Raw genomic sequence first — 23,733 nt, forward strand, 5'->3', positions numbered from 1 at the left:
CATGTTCAAAACGAAATGACTTTAGCATCCTATACAGCATGTATGAGAACAAATCCGTATGCACACACAAACAGAAACACATCAGGTGATGCACCATGAGCGTAACAACAGAACAGCCCCCCTAAAGTAGTGGCAAACAAAGCTTAACACTGGCAAAAAAAAGTAACATTTGAACACACAGAACCAACTGTCATGATAAAAGATATGAATGCAGTTTACTGGACTCAGTTTCTCTCAGGCAGCTCTTCTGTCGTACACTTCTCGGTCATTTCCTGGCAGAAATCAGTCGTCACACTTGAGCTGCCCATTTGGGAAGGTTTCACCATTGACCTCTCAGAGGTGACAGTGTCTTGGGGTGGGACAGCCTCTCTGTCCACTCTAAGGTGTGAGTGTGGTGGTTTGACTATGGCCTGGCAGTCATTTAAGCCTGGGGACAACACCACGCTGTTGTGTGAGGTGAGAGTGACGTCTATACTGGTGGGATTGGGAGAGATTCTCAGGTCTGGACCGGATGAAACTGGGTCTGGGTGTAGATTATACAGAGATCGAGACTGTCCTGGACTCCGCTGTTCTTCCCTACAGACCTCTTGAGACAAAAAGGAGAAGTTTTCCCACAGCTCCCCCATGCAGATCTTCAGCTGGCTGCGTTCGGTTAGGAGCTTCTGTCTCTCACAGACCTAGCAGAGGAGAAACACATGCAATAATGAAGGTGATTTAGAAAAATCTAGATTCTTGTGAAGCGTGCAAGCAAACGCTCGAAGGTTGTTGGTCGCAGCCTACCAGTTTGTGAATCTCACGCTCCAGGTTCTGGATGCAGTCCAGCTTTCTTTTCCTGCAGCGCTGAGCCGCGACGCGGTTTTTACTGCGGCGTCTCATGTTGTGGATGAAGTCTAGCTGATCTGAGGTCAGCGTATGCATCTTTATCATCAGCTGAAAGTCATTGCGTGGAAGCTCTGTGATCTGGTCTATTGAGAAAGGCAGTTTCACCTGCAAGTTTACAGCATATTAGAGTTAAGATGTATTTACTGCAGCAGGTAACTTCATATACAGGAAGAAAGTTAATATTAACAAACAACAATTATATACTTACAGTATGTATATATTCTGCAAATTTCACACAACCTTCAGAAAATATGGAACTTCACCACTAGATGACACTGCCATCTAACTTGTATGAAATGTTTTATTTATTTGCATTCAGGCTTAAACTAGAAAACTAAACTTCGGAAACTCATCAAATATAAAACAATAAATAAACAACTTAATTTTCATTAAGAGACTAAGATTTTTTTGGTAATATATATGCGTGTATATATATATATATATATATATTTTTTTTTTTCTTGATAGCTTCCACATAAATGCTATGTAATGCTAAAATTATGCAGTATCAGATCAGTAATTCTGTCAAAATTTTAAATCTTACACAGTTTAAGAAGAAATATTATGACTTTTATCCAGCAAGGATACTCTAAAGTGAGAGTACAGACATTTATGATAAATAAATGTTGTTCGTTTGAACTTTCTATTAATTTCTAATTCATCAATAGAAATATTAATTTCAATTTTTCAAAATTGATAATTTCTTATGGATCATGTGGCACTGAAGACTGGAGAAATGGCTGCTGAAAATTCAGCGTTGCTATCACAGGAATAAATAATATTTTAAAAGATATTAAAATAGAAAACAGTTATTTTTAAATACGTTTCTAAATATTACTGCTTTTACTGTATTTTTGATTAAATACATGCATGAATTCTTGACAGATTCCATAAAATTCTATATGGTATGATTATTTGTAACCACTGTAAATTTACATTTCCTTACAGATCAGCCACTGGGTATGAATGTTGTTCTTTAACACATGCTGAAGGATTTTAGGTGGGTTGGTAATATATGCTTGTAATAAGCTTCAGCAAAGAGCTTCAGTTTACCATCTTTATATTGTTCAACTAATCACAGCACAGCTCTGAAAATGTCACGCAAATGAAGATGAACACAGGACACATTATGGTTCAATTACAAATTCTGCGAATAGAGTCACTATTCTCATTTCCATGCAATGACAAAGATGAAACCTGACTTAAAACTCTGCCGAGGGAGTTGGTCATAGTGATCACCATGACGAATACTCTCTCTCTCTGCTGTGACCTTGTGCCACTGCTCAGTCTGTGTAAAATGGAGGTCTATATTTAACCGCTCTAGTACAGAGAGCTCTGTAATAAGGCTAGAATGACAGATTAGGCTTCCAGCAGCACAGGCACGTTTTCTCCTCTCCTTCTCTCTGAAGTCAGGTCGTTTCTGGGAGAAGGCACTCATACAGTGAAGTAGGGCTCATCTGTTAGCCAGTGAGGTGAAGCGGCCCATCATCAGATGGGAGCCTGGGGGCCGCTGCCCCACTTCTGTCTGGGGACCTGTAGCTGGGAGCTTTAAACTCAGGCAGCGTGAAGGGCAAAATAAATACGGCTATAGAAAGATTGTTTCTGAAGAGATTTCTACACTATATTGGGTTCAAATTTAGCTTTTTTTCCATAACCTATTTTTTTTTCTTAAAATTGTGACAGATAAAAAATAGCATGTTATTACTTTGGACATGTACAATTGTATTCTTAGAAGTCCCATCTAAATACCATGGTTCCTTTTTTGCCATCATCACATGATCATGATAAAGTTAACATTTATTGTTACTGACAATCATAAACAATTCTTCCACGAAGTAATACAGTTTAAACTGCAAAACATATACTGTGTTCCAGTTAATATCTAAAATATCTGAAACTATATAAATGTCCTTAAAGGGATAGTCCACCCAAAAATGAAAATTGTCATGATTTACTCATCCTCATGTTATTCCAAACCTCTATGAGTTTCCATAGTATCAGAAGTTCCCTAAAAATACTACAGTATTTTTTTTTTCCTCCTATGGAACTTTCCATTCTATGGAAGTCAATGGAGACCAGAAATTTCTGGAAGAAAGAAATCCATACAGGTTTGTAACATTATGAGGGTGACAGAATTTTCATATTTGGGTGAACTATCACTTTAAGAAGTTGTTTTCAGAGAATCAGAGCATCTTTAATAAGAGTACATATAATCCTACTTGTAGATGTTTTTTGTTTTAATTTTTCAAGTACAAACAAATTCTGTTTGTAAAATATCTGCCACTGCAGTAAGACGGTATATGTTTATACAAGATGAAAACAAGTCTTAATATCTTATTGAGTGTTGCAAGTAAGTTTATCTTGTTTTATGTATTTTAAGAAAACAAACAAAAAAAGACAAATAAAAAACAAATTATTTTGCAGTACATTAGCCTAAGTATAATGTTTACAGTCATCAGGCAATGCAGCAACTTGATACATCAACACAGAACTAATTTTCGGTCACAGGTGTGCGTATATCAGCTATTTTACAACAGAAGGAAACTCATCCAATCAGATTGTAGAATCTAAAGCTATACGTTTCATAATGCTGCTGTGAAATATCTGGCTTTTTATGGATCTGCCTTCAAAACACATTCTAAGAATCCCACAAAAAAAATTTTTTTGTAGTCATTTGTACACTGACAACAACAACTCAATTGGGTCATCAAAAAAATCAAACGACTAAATGAGACAGCAAATTATCATACACAGATTCTTGAACTGGCAATGTGTCAGTGTTGTCAGGAGGAGGAACAATTATGTCATTGGGACCTTAGGAAGAAGAACGGCTCAGAGCTTATTGCCATGGCAACCCTTCAGCGTTTGCCAAGTTACTGCAGCTTGATTCTCAATCTCAGAAGCTCAGGAATCAAATGTGGGAATGTTTTGTAATGATAATATTTTTCATAATTATTTATGGGGATTTTGCTTTTTAATGGGATCAAGAATTGGACTTGAACTTGTGCCTATAAAAAGCTCAAATGTCGACAACGTGCGCCAAGCAACCATTGCACAGGGCTGGACTGTTTGGGGGAACAAAAAATAATGTGATTGCGATATAAAGTCTGCATTTTTTTTAAATGCTCCAGGGCTGCTGTGCTTGTCTGTAGAGATGCACAATTTGGCAAAAATGCTGTGATTATATATCTATATGACTATAATAATAAATAATAATAAAAATTACAAATTAAACAAAATAAGAAATACTATTATTGTAATATCTGACTGAAAAACAAAATAGTATTGAAGAAAAATATATTTTTATTTTACAGTACAACTGTTAAATTACAATACTAATAATAATTTTGGACTCATAATCTCTTCATTTTCAATCATCAAACCACTGGGCTTTGATGTTCAGGTGGAGAAAACACAGAGTTCTTCTCATTTCAAGTCTGGGAAGATGGTTGGCATGTGGTAGGTTGCCAAACACACGTTTAAGCGATCGAATGAAGCTGCTGAAAACACTGGATCATGAGCTACTCACGTGTAAATGAACACAGTGCCATGCTACACTCTGAAACATGCAGCACTGACATACATATTTATGTAATTAGGACAAAGTCTTTGTGATATGATTATTGCAATAAGCCATATCTCGATTTCAGCTTTACTTTGATTAATCATGCAGTGCTGCACTGCAGATTTTAATATCAACTTTGTTATTTGTTTGGGATACAGAATGTGCAACCTTCTGTATCCCAAATATTAGTGCAACTAATATTTCCAAACATATACCAACCTCTTGAGTGTGCTCTTTGGTGGGAAAGGATTCGCTATCTCCATCGGAAAAAGATCCAGATTCGTCACTGGAATTAGTATCGTACGACTTCTCGCACTTGATCTTTGGTGGCCCCGACATGCTATGCTCCCGGTGTTCAAGGGCCAGGCATCGCACCATGGTGGAACAAGGAGAGGTAGAGAGCTCAAACTGGGGCAGGCTGGAAGGAGATCCTCCACTGCCATCCTCAGCGTAGGAGTAGGAAGAGCAAGAGCTGGAGGTTCTGATGTGGCTCTCGGCACGAGACGAACGGGGACACATTTTAATGGGCACCGGACAGCTGCTCTTTGGCCGGCGGCGGTAGGGCAATGCGGGCTCTTGAGAGACAGAAGTTGGGGACAGTGCTTGGGAGCAGGGGAACGACTGGCTGGAACCTGCCCATAAGTCATCCGGGGTCTCCTGGCCCAAACAGCTCTCACCCGGATAAGAGTGTGCGGGTGCCGCCAGATGGTAAGGGGCTCGAGAGGAGAAGATGACACTTCTTCGGTCACTCTCCCGTTCAAATTCTTGGGAACAGATCCTCTCAAAGGAAAGTGACTTGAGTGACATGTCATCGGTTAATTTCTCAGCCTTTTTTGAGGATGTCACTCCAAGTCCCCCAACGAAGGTCTGATAGTCTTTTTGGAAGTCATTTGGAGCAACTTGTGGTTCTCGAAGGGGAGAGGTTCTGCTGGTGAGTTGCAGATCAGTGGTAAGACAATGATCCGAAGACGTGACTTCCTTTTTAACAAGGGAGCGCAGGCACACTGGTGAACGCTTGCTCACAGGCAATTCGATGGGCGTTGAACTAAGTTGTCTTCCTTCAAACTCCATTTCCATCTCCATCTCACTCCCTTTACCCCCGACCAGACCGTCCTGCTCCAACTCGGACAAGTCTAGTGGCACACAGTCTTCCCCACTTGCTGGTTCTGCTTTAACCTTGGAAAGATCAAGGCCCTGGGCATCGCTGCTGGTGACGGTATCCTGCAGGGAGCCGTGTAAGCTTGAGGTACTGCTGTGAGAGTAGGTGGTTGCGTTGTGCTTAGCAAGAACCTGATGGTACTTTCTATATTTGGGATAACGAGGGAGGTCGAAAGTTGGAGGTTGGTCTGATTGATGCAGGTTGTTGGTGACTTTTAATTGCTCAGTTTCAGGGTGCAGCCTTGATCCGGACAGTGGTGGTTTGGAGTCATTTGGCTGCACATTTGCATCCTCTAATCCATTATCATGATGGTTCTGAACTAGAGTCTGAGGTGATAGTGGATTCTGGCTGGTCTGCATGCCATCAGCCTCACTTTTCATCTGGGCCTGTAGGAAGCGGAAGCAGGAGTCTTCGAGGTTGTGCATTCCCATGAATTCGGCACAACACATGACATCCTGGATGTTGTCCCTGTTGAGCAGCAGCTTGGCTGTGTAAGCAAACTGCAACAGTGGGGTAAAGCCTTTCTCCGTGATCTATAAAAAGAAAACAAAACAAGCTGATATTTTAGGGTCATTAGTGGTATTTTAATCAAATTAAAGCGGCACTTTTGTTACATTTTATTTGTTTCCCCAAAAACCACTTATATTGTTACTCAAGGTTTCCTGCCATCATTTCCATACATTTTCTACCTCCTTTATGAGAATTACAAAAGGCTGTTTTACTACTGTACCTTGGGTAATAGTGATGCACTGATATTTCTTATTAATGGTAGACGATAAAATTTGATACTACTGTCAGTGTCAATAGCCTCATGGTTAGTGCGGCGACCCGAGTTTGAAAACCCTTTTCGTGGTCCTTTGCTGATCCCGCTCCCCTCTCTCTCCACCCAATGCTTTCCTGTCTACTCTATGCTGTCCTGTCCAAATAAAGGCATAAAATAGCCCATAAATAAAAAAATTAAAAAAAGATATATACAACTTTGTCTAAATGAATAAAAAAAAAGAACACAAAAAACTAAAATAATTTTAAACGTAACAAGTGAATGCAGTTATAACATTAATGTACAGTATGAAAAAAAAGTATGTTTATTTTGATATTTGCCAACAATAACATTTAACAGTGTTATTAAATTATTACAATTTTTAAAGATTAAGTGAGATTTAGATGATGACAAAGGTCATTTAAAAGTAAAAATGTATAGAAATTAATAGAAATATGTATATAGAAAAAAGTAATATAGAAATAGAAAAAAGTAATATAGAAATAGAATTAACATAGAAAAAGAATTAACATAGGAAAACAAACCCCCAGAAATTAAATCAGAATTGACTGATATATAGATGCACACAACCGTTCAAAAGTTTGGGGTCAGTAAGAAGTAAAACATTTTGTGAAAGAAGTCTCTTATGCTCACCAAGGCTGCATTTATTTGATCAAATGTTTGCTATTTTAATATTTTTTAAAGGCAATTCATTCCAGTGATAGCAATGCTTAATTTTCAGTTGCCTTTACTCCAGTCTTTAGTCTCACATGATCCTTCAGAAATCATTCTAATATGTTGATTTGGCGCTCAAAAAACATTTGTTCTGGTTAATATTTTTGTGAAAACCGTGACCACAAATGACTGAGAATAATCAGCTGATCCTCAAATCACATTTTATAAATCATGCTATAAAAAAACTGCATCTATGCTACAAAGTATCTGAGCTTCCTATTCAATGTCTCACAAGCTTTACGTCAAGTAATAAAATGAAGTGAACTGCATAATGTCAAGAACAAAAGTAAACCACCCTTCTCATCACTTTCAATCACTATATCGCTCTCGCAGGTATCCATGAATGCTCGGGGCAGCGCAACCACATCAAGAACATCATCTTTAAAATAGAAAGTCATCCTGCTGAAAATACAGCTCCCCCAGACATTCACTCAGTCCTCCCAGAGCTGCTAATAAATAGAAAAGCTATGGGGGGGAAATGCTGAGCATTCTGTAGATCTATTTTCAGCTGGCATCAGCAGCTGCACCCTGCAGAAGCATGTCTTTATGGAAGCCAAGCGCCATATGAGACTCCTTTAATGTTATAACCAGCAATCCTAATGAGGGCAGCAGGCAGGGACGCATGTACACACACAAAGCAGAAAGCAGAGACTCCACAATATAAAGCAAGAGGGAAGCAGCTCAGCACGGCTCTGAGGAGAGAATGAGATATGAAGCCAATTTCCCGGTCACTACAGAATACAATTTGACATTAAGTGTTTTGAAGATGAACGATAATTAATATATAAGCAGAGGCAAATGGGGGCCTTCTGACATATCTGGGATATTGTAATATAACTTTGAGCTTTGAGATCGCAAAGCACCTAAAGTATTACAACACAGAGAATCAGCCATGAATAAATCATACTTCCTCAAGCACAGTGAAGTTCTGAGAGGGAACTCTGCTAACACTTCTGGTAAACAACATAAGCAATTATGCCAACTCAAAGCTGCAGACGATGAACATGTTTTCTTCACTGACACATTCCTGTCGGACTTCTCTATCTATCTGTACACAAAGGAGCACATTTCTTGTTGTTAGAACACAATATTCCTAAAAGGAAAATATTTTGATCAAATATACAGTAAAACAGCAATAGATTACAACACATAACTAGTGCTGGGTGATATACCGGTTCAAACTGTAAACTGGTTTGATCTGCAAAGATCGCCAGCGGCCTCAAATTATTTTTGTTTCACATTGACAGTATGTTCTCAAGCTCTCATTCAGCCTGTCTGTCGTTTTTGTTTCGTGCAGATATGTTTTATGTAGTATAGTTTCACAAAGCTTAAGCCAGACCGTTCTGTTTTTGCTTTAAAATGTGAATTTATTATCCAATTTAATTTAATTGGATTGTGATTAAAATGCAGTGGTTCTACAACAGTTTCATGTATTCTGATTCATATAAAGGCCCAGTCAGGGAAAAACCGCGATAAAAAACAAAAAACAAAAATGCCAGTCCTAAAAAAAAAAAAAAGTGATACAGATTTTTGGTCAAACCACCCACCACTACACATAACAGAAATATTATTGAAATATTATTAAAAATGTTTAATTCATCAGCCATTACTCCGGTCTTCAGTGTCACATGATCCTTCTGAAGTCATTCTAATATGCTGATTTGGTGCTCAAGAACCATTTCTTATTATCAAGTTGTTCTGCTTGAGGAAATATACCAGATCCTTTGATGAATAGAAAGAAAAAAAACAGCATTTATTTGCAATAGATTTGTTTGGTAACATTATAAATGTCCTTACCATCACTTTTGATCAATTTAATGTGTCCTTGCTAAATAAAATAAAATTTATAATTTCTTTCAAAACAATCTTATCTTTATAACATTTCTTCTTCTGATTAATGTTAAAACAGTTTAATATTTATAATATAAATGCTTAATATTTTTGTGGACACTGGGACATATTAAAAAAAAAAAAAACGGTTGACAAATAGAAAGTTCAAAAGAACAGCATTTATTTGAAAGGGAAACTGTCTTTTTTGAGCAATTTAATGTTTCCTTGCTGAATAAAAGTATTAATTTCTTGAAAAACACCAAACTTTTAAATGGTAGTGTACATTCAATTTCAAGACATTTTCAGATGTTACTCTTTTTTTATTTAAAAATTACACTTTTTTTTTTTTTTACTCAATTTTATTTTTCATGACTGTGGAACTGTACACAACATTCACTCTAAATGCAATCAGACATATTTCAAAACACTGTATTGTTATGTATTTTAATTTTTCAGACTGGTACGGTTATCTGCAAAAAATCTTTTGATTAATTGCCTTATTAAAAAGGAAATAATGGTCCTAGAACTGACAAATAAAATGAAACAAAGAAACGAAAATAAGGGTGTTTATATGCAGTAAATGCAATTTCAGAGATCTCATATCTCTCCCCTCTTCTGACACAGCTGGGATTTTTGTGAGGTTTTCAATGCAGGTCATTCAGGTGCATCCTTGCAGGCTGTTAATGTATGCTGAATCTGTACCCCTGCCAAATGAGAACACTCACCTTCTGTGGCAGGTTGATGACCGGTTCAAGTTCCGTCTGGCCCCTGAGCAGCAGGGAGAAATACTGGCTACAAGCTGCCAGCACTGCCCTGTGGGCACGGATCTCCCTCCCCTCCACCAGCACTGTCACATCACACAGGACGTCCTGCTTCCGCTGTTCATTCAGGCACAGGAGGATGTTGGCACAATGCACTGTCGACTCATAGACATACATGGGAGCTTCAGGCTTCTCCTCCGTAGACATTCCTTGCTCAGAGCCTGTGGACCAAAGTGACATAACATGACTGCTCCACATTATTCAGGTTTCAAAAAATATTTATTGCACGTGTGATGGAAAGCTAGTTTAAAGGGGAAAAAATATGCTATTCATCTCAATGGCAGTTCTTCAAAACCAATAATGGACAACTGCACAATTACTGATGCAATCGCACAGATGTCTCAAATTGAGCCGATGGCCAATTAGCAGCATGTGTCAGCTTCAAAAGTGGGCTGAAAATTAGGACTTTGATATGTGAATTTTCGAAGCGACACTAGTAGAGCTTCCAAGAGGCTGTAGTCGCACATAAACAGCAAATTATTATTATACTATTATGGGTAATGGTCTCAAAAATAAATAATATGTCAAATAAGCACACTGAAGCTCATATACCGACAGATGATTACTTTACAGGGCAGTTGCTTGCTACATAAAAAAGGCAAAAAATGTGTTGCCAACTGTAAAAAATGTGAGTCTATAATAGTATGGGTAGCCATCTGAAGGTCTAATGATGGCTCTGCATGGCCATATAATGGCAAAAGAATATGAGCCTATTTTGCAAGACCAGGTTGCAATAGTGGTAGCCTCTGTTGCACTATTCCTGCCGTTCCCATTTTCAAGATGATAATAACATTCCCAATGCATAAAAAACTGATCCAGACATAATTAAGGGAAACAGATTTATGGGAAATTATGAAATATAGAAATTAAGTAATAATGTAAAAGTCTTTAGCGTCACTTTTGATCAATTTAATGCATCTATGCTGAAAGTGTATTTCTTACAAAAAACATTTAATAGTAGTGTATACAGAATTTTTCTATATGATACTGAATATAATTTTCAGTATTAATGATTATACCATTTGATGATGGTCAGAAACCAAAAAATTTCAGAAGCAAAATTTTTTTTTAATAATAAACGAGACAAAACATCTAAACAAAGGAAGAATGTTGTATTAGCTAAATATCTTAATATATAAATTATCGAAATATTTAAAAATAATCCATAGAATATGCAAATTATAAAAATAATATTTAAATTGTGATATTTGGATGGACTATTTTTTTCTAAGCGTAAATTAACAAACAAATAAGAATACAATAACTGTAGTGTATATATTACTGAATATAATTTTCAGTATTAATGATGATAATACGTTGAGCATAAACCTTTTGATGATAGTTAGAATCTCAGTTAAAGCAAGAAAATGAAAAGGTAAACAAGATATAATACACATAAGACTATAAGTGGAAGTTAATCAACAAGTAAGATAATGCAATAACACCAATGTCCATATGTATTTGATAAGTGGGAATATTTACAGTCAGCCAGTCATGACTTGATAATAAACTCCTCGAGGATGACAGAAGACCTGATCCAGATTTATTTTGCGATAATGATCAGTTGACCGTGCATAATCGCTTACATATACTTCTACAACACAAGATGTGTTTTCTGCTCTATTATCACACTATGTTCATTCCTAGAGGCAGTGAAAAGCTGAAAGGAGGAACTAGTAAGGGGGATATTCCAATTATTTTGAACCAGTCTAGTGAAGATGAGCTGTTGAATAGCAATTGCTCACTCTAACACACGGCATTTCAGCATCTTGGCTTTGGTAATCTCAGCATCAGCTCGTGAATCATTAACACATCTCCCAATAAAGCACATACAGAGCCACTCACACTGACAGAGAAATGTCTTATAGCAGCTGTCACTCGCTTGCTCTACCCACACTAATGAGATATCACCAGCATGTCAATTCATTCAGAGATGCTGCTCTCAAAAGGAAAAATACCATGCAAATAAACAGAGGGAATTACAGCATGTTTCATCATCAACACTGATGCATGACTATGTCAGACAACCAAGACCATAATGCAGATGAGCATCATTACAATGGCGTTTAAAGTATCGTGTATTTTGAGTGTTGCACATGCAGTACAATGAACTGGGTTATCAAAAGACACATTACTCTGAGAAAAGTGATCCACTGAAAACTCATTCAAGTGCAAAACTAGGCTAAACTGTTCGGTCGCTGTGGAAACAAAGCTACTACAGAACTAGCCTATTCTGTTTCTGCTCCTCCAAGACTGAATGGAAATATAATTAGAAAGCATTTGTTAAAATGTCCACGATGCTGACCAACCCTGCAGTCTCGCTAATTTATGAAGTCCCTAATTCCCCGACCTAAATCCATTGCCAACACCAATATGGCTTTATATGGAGGAGTAATAATTCCTTTGATGGAAAAGAGATTGCAATAAGCATGTACACACTCTAGTAACAAACTGTAATTAGATAAATTACATTGAACATAGTGTATATACAATGTATAATTCAGGATAATTAAGCTTAATTTAGCATAAACAGACATTATACATTTATTTTCAGCACAGTTTTTTTTTTCAATTTTACATTTTCTAAAGAAAATGTGAGTGAAAACGAAAAATGAAATATTCTTTATTTAAAAAATATTTTTTTATACAACATTTTAAATTCTGTTATCATTTATACACCACCAAGCTGTTCAAAACCTGTATGAATTTCTTTATTCTGTTGAATATTAAAGAAGATATTTTGAATAATGTTGCTAACTAAATAGTTACTGGTCCCCACTGACTTCCATAGTATGGAAAAAAAAAGCTATGAAGTCAATGGGGACCAGAAACTGTTTGGTTACCCACATTCTTCGAATATTTTCTTTAATGTTCAACAGAAGAAAAAAAAAAAACTTTGGGTTAACTATCCCATAAAAGTTTGTTTAAACTCATTTAAACTCAACAAAAATTTCAAGAAAAGAAGTCCATTAGATCCCACATGGACACACATTAAATAATTGATTAAACAGCACAAATGCGGTGACCCCATTTTTAACAGAATCACCAAGACATTAATTAAAAAGTACATATAATTCAAGGCCTCCTACTTCAGGGGGTAATATGGCCGTTATGACCACCAAGAGAAGCCTGGCCTAATTTCATACTGACCTGATTACAGCAGCTCTTCTTTCAGTTCCAACCACTGAAGAGCTTTCTGAGAATAATAGTATGCTGTATTTTAAAAGAAACTTAAGTGAGATGGTTTAACATGCTAATAAGGAGAGACTATTAGTCAACAACTTAAATAATAAGATGAAATGTTTTTAGGTTTTTTAGAAACTTTTATAGATAGATAGTCTACCAAACCTAAATTAAATTAAAAATTACATTTGAAGAAAGAAAGAATTAAAACATTTTTGTTAACCACTATACCACACCACTATAACTGTCATTGACCTACACATGAACTCTATGCCTGTCTGATGCTCTGGTTGTGAGAACAGTTGATGAGCATATTCTCGTAAAATATATAGGCTAACCGACCGCTAACCGATCTGCAGATTCCATGAGCTCATGGTTTGTGTTGCAGGACGTGGCAGGCTGCTGGAGCGATGATCCAGTGCTGCCTGATGCTTTCAGCCTGCAGGTCAGGAGAGAAAGCCACACACAACCAAACAGAATGACACAACACACCTTAGATAAGAGCTCATCTTGGGGGGATTTTCCAGCAGGAAACTCGACAATGACATCATTAGTTTCGACAATGAACTATTGTGCTCAAAATAAGGTTAGCTGTCTCTCTTTCAGAGGGTCACTGTCATATTCACAAGCCTGTATAAAGGATGTGAACAAATGGTGTTTGAAAGAATGGATCCCTTTGAAAAATGCAAGCTATTTTTTGGTACTCCGTGGGAAATGTCCCACAATGCATTCACGATTGCATTCACATCTGTTGGACACAAAATGCCAATGTAAATTGTGCCAGTTCACTTAGTTATTCATATGAATTACAGTTCTACAAATTAGTGTTGTTTATTTAAAGGCAATCAGGTGTTAGCTAAACAGATGAATTATCACTCCTCAAGTCAATCAGGGCATTCCTAAGCAGGCTTTCTATGTAAAGATAGGGGGTGACTCCATGCCAGAGTATTTTGGGCACTGGTTGCTGAAACAGAGCTTGAATGAATCATGGTTTCCCAGAGACTGAAGTGAGAAGTGACTCATAACTGTCTTTAATATGGGCAGAGGCAACCGTGACACAAAAACACTGCAAGCAAGCTATAAATATACACAGAAGCTCACAGTGAGCTGGATAAACATACTTCAGTACAAGCAGTACATAACACAATCAGCAGATGGTGAGGCATTAAAAACATAGATCATGGATATTTTAAACTAAATTCACAAGAGACTGTGCATTACCTTTAATTTGCCATAAATAAGGGGTGTTCATAGGTACATTAGATTAACTTTGAGATTAAATGTTTTTGCAAATGTTTTCATAAAAAAAAAAAAGAAGTCTTTTGCTCACCAAAGCTGCATTTATTTGATCAACAGTAAAAACAACAGTATTATTATTACAATACAAAATAATTGTTTTCTATTTGAATATATTTTAAAATGTTTTTATTCCTGTGACGCAAAGCTGAATTTTCAGTCTTCAGTGTCACATGATCCTTCATAAATCATTTTAATATGCTGATTTGTTGCTCAAGAAACATTTCTTATGGTTATCAATGTTAAAATCAGTTTAATATTTTTGTGGAAATTGTGATAAGTGTTTTTTAGGATTAATAGAAAAGAACAGCATTTTGACATAAAAAATATTTTGTGGCATTACAAATGTCTATACCATAATTTTGCCTTTGATCCATTTAATGCTAAAAAAGTATTATTTTGCTGAATGAAAGTAATAATTTCTCTCAAAAATTTAAATCTTACTTGCCCTAAACCGTTTTTAAAAATATTGTATGACAAGAAAACTGTCATAAGGAATCCGATGATGCAAAATTAATAACTAAAGCATTTTATTGAAGGGGATAGTTTATGCAGATTTAATGCAATTAAATTAATTTGCTTTGCTATTGCAGTTTAAATTGAAGACACTATTAAATATCTTGTCTTATAATCCCATACTCACAAATTGTGAGACACTGCCAAAATATTCTGATACGGCCTAGCAAAATACATAAAACGACATTAAATACATTGCAATATTGACACTGTTGCCTCCATTTTTTGCCATCAGCATAGAAGAGTTTCTGAAGTGAAGAGATTAAACAGCTGAACTTTTTTTCTCATTGCCTTTTAGAACTTATCTGCACTTGAGTAATGCCTGACAACACAACAAAACTAGAGCACTCCTGATATAATCAACGAAGCTGCCTACGCATTGCAGTTTGACTTTATACTGTTGCGGTCTATACAGCTTGCTTGATTAAAACTGGAGCATGCTAGTTTTGTCACGTCATGTCGCTTGCGTGTAGTGTAGATGGGATGTCAGCATGACCAAGGCCTGGACATCCTTTCTAAGCAGATGGTAATTGAGGCCAGCATGGGAGGCAGTAACCGTCTGAGGGTGACTGATGGTTCAGCCAGCAGGCTGCACCTGATTTTCTCCCTACAGTAAAATATCATGAATTTCAAATGAATATCACACAAGTACTGTGGGCTCAAATAGCTTGGAAGAAATGATTACCATAATCAACTAGGAAACTCTGAAAAGCTTTGAAGATTTCATTCTGCTGTGATCTCACAAACCGATTGCAAAACATCAAAAAGAAGGAATGCAAAAAAAGCGAATGCTGAAAGGTTTGAACACTTATTAAAATTTCATCATGCTCTACAAATTTGACGAAGAACATAAATACACATTTGAAGACAGTTTATTACTTTTTATCCATGTAAGACAACCTAAGACATGAACGAAGGCATGTCAGGACAACAAACTGTTGAGAAACGCTAAAAAGTATCTATTATTTTGGCAGCAAGACCTCTTTCTGTACTAATGAATGACATTTGACAAGGTAGAAATGTTTACAAGAATGATACCCCAAACCATGTTAGGTAGTGTCCTAATTTAAAAATGTATTCTGATTCTTTTGACTAATTAGGCAAAACTATTTGATTAATTAAGGCCTTGATTTATGAGAAATTCCTGGTTGCAGTCTCAATTCCTGACACATTCAATTATTCTCCTCAAACTGCGGAAAGCAATATTACAATGACATTTAGAATCACCGCCCTGAAGTTGAACTGTTGTCATTTAAATAGATATTTCCTAAAATAAGCACAGGTATTTCAATCCACTGGGAATGACCTTTCTTTCCTGTCACTCCATTTTCTAGGATGTCGTCTACACCTCTCTTATTTCAGCTGAACCACTGACATCACATCTCGCCTGAGGTATGTTTCCTCGGTCTGCAGCGAGAGTATAACTGGACCACTCACTTGAACTTAGTCAAAGCAAAACATGGCAACAAAAGAGGTAACAAAATTCAGTGAAATCTAGGATATTCATGGTCAAATTACACATTATGAAAAGGATAGTTCCCGTCCTGGTTGTTGATTGTTCGATACAGTGGCATTCCCTGCTTAGGCTATCCAAGATGTACGGTAGATGAGTTTGTTTCTTCTTCACAACATATTTGGAGAAATTTAGGATCACTTACTCAGCAATAGATCCTCTGCAGTAAATGGGTGCCGTCAGAATGAGAGCTCAAACTGCTGATAAAAACACACAAAAATCCACAAGTAATCCACACCTCTTTAGTCCATCAAATGTCTTGTGAAGAGAAAAGCAGCATGTTAGAAATGAACAAATACAAACCATTGTTTCTGGCTAACACACAAGTCTTCTATCCATTATATTGCTTTCACTAGTGAAAAAGTAATCTTGTCTGATACAAAAGAGAAATACACAGACCAAGCAATGTTTACAAGCAAAAACAGTCTAAAACAGTTATAAACAAATATGTTGGTGGATTTTGTTGTGAGAGGACAACAAAGCATGGTCTTTTTTTGGAAGCATTATTATGGATATTTTGACCAAAAGCAATGGTTTAAAGTAGGGCTGTCAGTCGATTAAAATGTTTAATCTAATTAATTACATGGTGCGGCGATTAATTAATCTAATTAATTGCAAACTAAATTTGCCTGTGAAAATACCCACAAAAGATTAAAGCTATTATTGTGTTAAAGCAGCACTATGTAACTTTTTCTGTGTTCAAAATTTGCAAAATGTATATAATGAGCGAGTACATCATGAATTCATCTTCCAAACCGCGTTTTTGTCTTATTCCGAACCACTATGGTACACTTATAATAATAAGTACTTATATTTGGACTATTGTAGCCTGGTCGGGTCGTCACCGCTGCGGAATCGCCATAGACATTAGAGAATAAATAAACTTAGAGAAGTAGCTCCGGTTGGAATGTTCTTCCGCGGGATGTGTGCAGTTCTGTTTATTAACCGCTAGAGCGCCAAAAGTTACAGAGTGCTGCTTTAAATGAGAAAGTATCAAATTGACATTACAAACAGTAGCTTTAGAAATAAATATTTTATTTAAAATGTATTACACATAAACGTTAAGGCTACAACGGCCTACATAAACTATGGAACTTAAAAGAAGATAATTTGAGAAACATCGAATGTATTTTTGTTCATGCAATGAAAGTCACTAGTAACTAAAGCAACTTTGTTAACAACAGTCTTCAAAATACCATCTTTTATGTTGCGCAAAAGTAAGTAAGTCATTCAGGGTGAAATGACAAGAGGGTGAGTAAATGATGACACTATTTATTTATTGTGAACTATTCCTTTAATGTTTATTTATTAATATTTTCTTTAATAAATGGAATGATAGGCCTGCTCTAAAACAGAAACTAAAACTACCAGCAGGTGGCAACAAATGTCTTCATTTGATTCGTTCAAACGGCTAATTCATTCAGGAATTCAGTAAACGGCTCTCTCTTATGAATGGGCCTTTGAATCATTGGTTCTCTCGATTCGTTTAAAACGCAGATTCATTCAGAAACTAAACACAGTTGTGTTGCTCACAGATGCACAACAGTTCTGCTGTGGGCCTATGGCTTTATAGATAATATTTTCGTTGACAAAATAGAGCAAAAACACACAACAGTGTTTAAAATATTACACAATATTAACAACTTATTTATTGAACTGTTGTGTAAAATCACATTTGCACTCGTGCTATTCGTGACAAATACAGCACTCGTGTGATACTGCTCTTGCTGCTCGTGTGATATCGCTTATGTGATATAAATATGAGACAAAAACTCATACAGGGGCATTTTTTTGCCCAAATATCTTGAATTTCAGGGCATAACTGCATTTATAGAGATCAAGTTGTTGCCCTGCATCATATTTGTCAGCAGTCAACTGTATGAAATATAAGATGACGTACAGGTCTGGGGGCAGGGCCAGTGCGTTAACTGCATTAAAATATTTTAACCGCACTATTTTTCATAACTAATTAATTACGTTAACATGTTAAACTGACAGCCCTAGTGTAGCACATTAGCTCAAAAGGGAAATGTATATAAATAATTACAGTTAATTATGATTATTGGTACCGAGAACCGTGGATTTTCAATGGTACTGGTACCGAATACTGAAATTTTGGTACCGTGACAACACTAGATGGAGATTGACCGCTGATTACAGAACCGGCTTTTCTGACAAGATGCGCGTTAAATATCACATGCGATTTATCGTGCAGCCCTAGTTTAGATCATCAGAAGACAAATTCATAGATACTAAACATGGTAAGATTACATATAGGTAAGATTACATGAACGAGTGGTCCTATCATAAGCATGCATAAAACAGTATACAATACATAAGACAATATACAAGAACAGTAACAACATACACAATGACCTGAAGTATATGTGTGTTCATTCAAAGAAAGGTTTTCCTATGAATTAATTAGAGAAGAGTCCATTTTATGGGCATTTAGAGAGAACTTAGTAGGAGGAAGATTATCTCTACATCCTTTTAGGTCGTAAAAGTATATCTGATCTGGCTGAGGGGTCCTGGTTGCCATGGTAACCAGGGGCCTGCTGTAGTTCACAGACATCCTGGCACCCAGTATGTTTATTGGGTGAGGGGTCTGTGACTATTTGTTAATCTAATGAATAATTGATTTGTTAAATCTCATGAAAAATGGTGTGTCTGATTGTTCCAAATGCTACACTAGTTTAAAGTTAAAATGCCTTAATGATAGAATAGTTTATTACAAAGACGCAGGTTTTAACTTCACAAGACTTTAATTGATGAACTGGAGTCATGTGGATTATTTCTGTATTATCAGCTGTTTGGGCTCTCATTCTGACGGCACCCATTCACTGCAGAGGATGCAAGTGATGTGATGCTAAATTTCTCCAAATCTGTTCTGATGAAGAAACAAACTCATCGACATCTTGGTTGGCCTGAGGGTGAGTACATTTTCAACAAACATTCATTTTTGGGTGAACTATTCCTTTAACAATGTCCTTTAGCTGTGACTACATTCACACTACTGTATCTTGTACCTTAACTGAACTACTACGAAAACTAGAAATAACGGCATGAACCTCATGTGTCATAGAGAGCGCGACCAAAGAGTTTATCAGGGTTAAATGTAACCCAAATGTCATACTGAAACCCCTACGCATTTACTGCTTACTACGCAGCTGGTTTCCTGCATTCATATTCAGCTGGGTTACTTTTACCCAAGTCAGCTGATGACCTACTTCAAACAGAGGATAAGAGTCACAGCTCCTCTTTCATCTGTCCGTCAAAGCAGAAGATTCCGGTAAAATACAAAAACCGCAGCAGTAAGCATCATGACACTTATATTCAAAGAAATAATAGAGACTGGAGATTTGTGCAAGCTACTTCAGCGTGAATGCATCTTGAGGCTATACATTTGGGTTTGCAGACTGAAGCTGCAATGGCTGAGATATGCATAATTTCATAAAATGCATGGTAAGATATAGAAGCGTCTTGGGAATTTTTATTGTCAAATATGCAAAAATGCACAGTCTTGAAACGTGATTCTAGCAGCTTCATCCTGCACTACTAAAATGTAACTCATACTATATAAATACATTAATGAATATATATGAATATTTATAAACTCCACTCCACTATACCATTATATATATATATATAATCCTTATCAGACAGTCCTGTGTAATTTAAATAAAAAATGAAATCTTTTAATGGCCCCATTAGCTGTGTTTGTATTCTCTTGGATTGTGTCAATGTCTCAGACTAACTCTACTCTAGCTGTCCAACAGGAAGTGAACCAGTACTCAACGGGTTCATCAAGTCCACATAGTTAATAAATGACAGCTGTGGCCAAGTGCATTCCAGCTCCGTTTCTCTCACCCTTTGGCCCATCTGTGGGCATTAGAGGCATATGTACTATCATATCATGACCTGGCACTTCATTATTAGTTTTAATCACAATATGTTTGGGTACAGAGGGGGTATCGAAATGCCTTTGCAATATTGTGGTAAAAAATCATACCCGCAGTCAGCCAAACTGAAACTAAATGAGCAAAAACAAAACTCTGAACACATCAGTCAGTGATTTGATGGTGCAGAGATTGAATAAAATTGACATGCACATACGCTATTGCAGTGTTTGGGCTTATTAGTGTTTGCAGCAAGCAACACTGTTATCAATGCGCATACTATGGGTTAGAGGTTTGCATAAATGTGAACATTATGCTACAGACATGAATTATAGCTCAAATTATGACAGAAAAAAGTTGCTATTTCTTCTCAAAGCAATTGAAAAAATGCGCTAAAATGTCCCAACCACACTGAAGGAAGTGTTTTTGAATTGGGCCAGTAACCAAATCTAGCAACTGTACACTAAAAAAACACTGAGAATACCTTAGACATTGTAAAGCAGGTCAAAGCACTAATTTGGTTTCTAAAATATGCTGCTGTTGATATACGTTTAGTGCAGCTCTTACATTGACAAATAATTCAGCTTCCACTGCTGAACATTAAGGTCACACATATTGTGACTCAAGCACTTCATGACAGAACCAATTCAGTTTGCTTTATCAAACAACTGTATCACAGAAGCAGTTTTCAGCCAATGAAGAAACATCTGTTGTGTTGCAAACACAAGCAGAAGACAAACATCTGTTTCTCAACCAGCGATAAGCGACATAACCACAACTGCTGACAAAACAGGTGCTTTCATCAGAAGAACAAACCACTGTTACATGACTAAGGAGATGTTTCTGCACAGTCCATAGTGAAGACGAAGCATTGATTAGTCACGGGCCATTGATTTGACATGCTAAACACTTTTTAGAGATACGAACACTAAAGCATACTCAAGTCTCAAGACAAATCTTTTACGGTTAGAAAGATCCTGAGAGCACTGAACATCTGTAATCGTTACTGCAGTGCAGTTGAACCTCATTATCACATTCAGACCATGATTTCTCACGATATTACCACACTAAGGTCACAGCTCTAAATAAAGATGCATGTAAGATGTTCAAAAGTGTTAAAGAATGAGCTAATTTAAGTTAAAAGGTAAATGTGGATTTTCTATCCATAGTCAATCTGAATATTTCTACAATGAGCACAGGAAATTAGCTACTCTATATGCTGCACCACAAAGACCTGTGAACATCTCATCTCACAGGATGTAAACCACAAACACCTCATCCACCCATTAACCATATCTTTACCTTCCCTGCTTAATCTAAAACACATCAAATCTGGGTCTGTGGTGCAAGGCAACTGGTTTCATAAGTTATAAAAGAGATAGGATAAACGATGATATTTCAGAAGAGATTTTGTAGGATAAGTGTTTTTAAACTGGTCCAATTCAAAATATAGTAATAAGAAAGCAACAAACACAAGCTAAACTTGGCAGCGTGACTGTAAAGATTCACAAAGCCACCAACCAATGCCCTCTCACACTTCTTCTTTCATTACAACATAGTGCTGCAATTCCTCTACTTTTTTTTTAAAATTATGTTTCAACATCCCTACTTTGAAACAAATTCCTAATATAAGAAACGTTTAGGAACAATCAAGTCTATTATTTCTTGATTTATGTTTTCATTGTACCAAAGGCTTGGTTATCAGTTGATCTTTGCCAGCTTTACTTCCTCCAAAGTCATCACACCTCTATTTAAAGACCTGAGCATTTCTAGATAATTCATGGTTTATTAACATCAGCATTAGCCCACTTTTAAATACAGCTTATTAGGCAAGTGCTCGGTCAAAACTCCCACAAAGTCAAAACGGAGTAACACCAACACTGAGAAAAATTTGATTGAATTGTTATTGACTTAAATTTTCAAACTGGTTTCTATGAATTTATATATACTGTATTGTCTAAGATGATAGCTAGATATATACTATTATAGTTTTTATTAATATATTACATTTTCAAAAATATTTAATTTTATTTTTGTTAACATTTGAGTAACTGTATTTTTGATATATATATATATATATATATGTGTGTGTGTGTGTTGTATTCAAAACAATTAATTGTTTTTATAATTATTTTATTTATGTTAGGACATCAAGCTAAAAATATGGAAATGAGAGGTATGGCCTTGGTAGTTAAGTGATTTTTTTTATTTTATATATTTATATTTTACTTTAGTTAATGTCCACTTTATTTCAAGTAAATCTTTTTGTGTGTTTGTTTTTAGTTAACTATAACCCTGGGATGATTTTTTTTTTTTTCATTTTGCCTTTGGTAATTAGAAGATAGATAAATAGATGTTTGAGAGGGATGAAAACACAAAATATTACACACAAAGGTATTAAACATGGTCTTGCTGAATCCCTGTTTCCCATCGTCTCAGTCAGAATGCATCCGGTCCAACCCATAATTGTACCTGTCATCTACAGTACCAGAGACTAAATGCAGCACTAACCTGCAGACCTAAAAATGTACAGTCAGTCAGAGGAGCTGCACTGACATCCAAAAACGTTGACATAAGCGTTCTGTCTGAGCTGAGACATTGCCTCTTCTACGCGAGGCATAGACCACAAACAACTTACACAAACAACAAGACGCTCAAACCAAAGCACACATAAACTGTAACGAGCGGCACCCCAGGCGGCTTGGTCACTCACCTAAACTTTCACTCGTTCCCGCACGAAGATGTTCTGCAAGACGCCTTCACATGGTCTCTTTCTTCGCGTTTCGCTAGCAGCTGGAGGAGCGTGCAGGGTTATTGTTTTCTCTGAAGCCGGAGGAACGGTGTGTTCAGTCTCCGGTCTATGTTGAGTTACATTCGAGACCGCGTGCTTTTGCTTTGCTCTTTGCTGATTGTGGCATTTCCAGCACGCGCCTCCTCTAAATTGCAAAATAACTGACAGATTCTCAAAGGCACTGACATCAAAGTCCTCTTTATCGCAGAAAATGGAGACCTTAAGATGCGAAAAATGCCTCAGCTCTGCATCCGTCCTCACAAAGCATCAGTGCAACCTGTCACAGTGTGTGCATGGTGCACTTTAGAAATGATTGCTTTCCAGCTTTGTTTGAGTCACTGAAGTCATTTCAAACACCAGGGATTGATTGTCAGTTCTAAAGCAGCTCAGTGTTGACAGAGGAGTGTATGTATATATATATATGTATATATATATATATATATAGTCTAAACTGCTTCCAATAAGCTAGATTTAAAAGTGGGATTGCCTAGAATTTATTGTTCCTTTTATTTTTGAGGTGTACAGACCCCAAACTCCATCATTTTAATTTGACTTATTAGCCAAATATTATTTTATTTCATGTTATTGATGCCATCTTGTGGAAATTCACGAGAAAGGCTGTCCTTATGTATATGCTCAATATGAACATATACATTTTCAAGCATGCATTCAGAAAACTGCATAAACACAACGTGTAGCCTTGTAGTCTTCCAGGCTCTTCCCTCCCAACCAGTTCATTTTAATGCAAACAGTGCCACCTCATGGCTGCGAATGAAAATGCGA

General features: G+C 36.5%; 1 protein-coding gene across 1 annotated transcript; it reads right to left on the reverse strand.

Moving 5' to 3' along the window:
* Positions 1–6: 6 nt before the first annotated feature.
* Positions 7–23,063, reverse strand: bach2a (BTB and CNC homology 1, basic leucine zipper transcription factor 2a). The gene is made up of 5 exons (XM_016572702.1): positions 22,873–23,063; positions 9,657–9,913; positions 4,667–6,139; positions 781–987; positions 7–677 (listed from the first exon to the last, which is right to left on the reverse strand). The coding sequence occupies exons 2-5, from the start codon at positions 9,897–9,899 to the stop codon at positions 225–227; spliced, it is 2,376 nt and encodes a 791-aa protein (XP_016428188.1). The 5' UTR covers positions 9,900–9,913; positions 22,873–23,063; the 3' UTR covers positions 7–224.
* Positions 23,064–23,733: the final 670 nt, after the last annotated feature.

This window comes from Sinocyclocheilus rhinocerous, unplaced genomic scaffold (assembly GCF_001515625.1).
Source record: "Sinocyclocheilus rhinocerous isolate Xijiao unplaced genomic scaffold, SAMN03320098_v1.1 scaffold1163, whole genome shotgun sequence".
NCBI lineage: Eukaryota > Metazoa > Chordata > Actinopteri > Cypriniformes > Cyprinidae > Sinocyclocheilus > Sinocyclocheilus rhinocerous.

Coding starts and splice junctions, on each gene's coding strand:
- bach2a (XM_016572702.1), bottom strand. CDS start 9,899: ATGTCTACGGAGGAGAAGCCTGAAGCTCCCATGTATGTCTATGAGTCG. Junction 6,140..9,656: donor TCATCAACCTGCCACAGAAG/GTGAGTGTTCTC, acceptor TTCTTTTTATAG/ATCACGGAGAAAGGCTTTAC. Junction 988..4,666: donor CCAAAGAGCACACTCAAGAG/GTTGGTATATGT, acceptor GTAAACTTGCAG/GTGAAACTGCCTTTCTCAAT.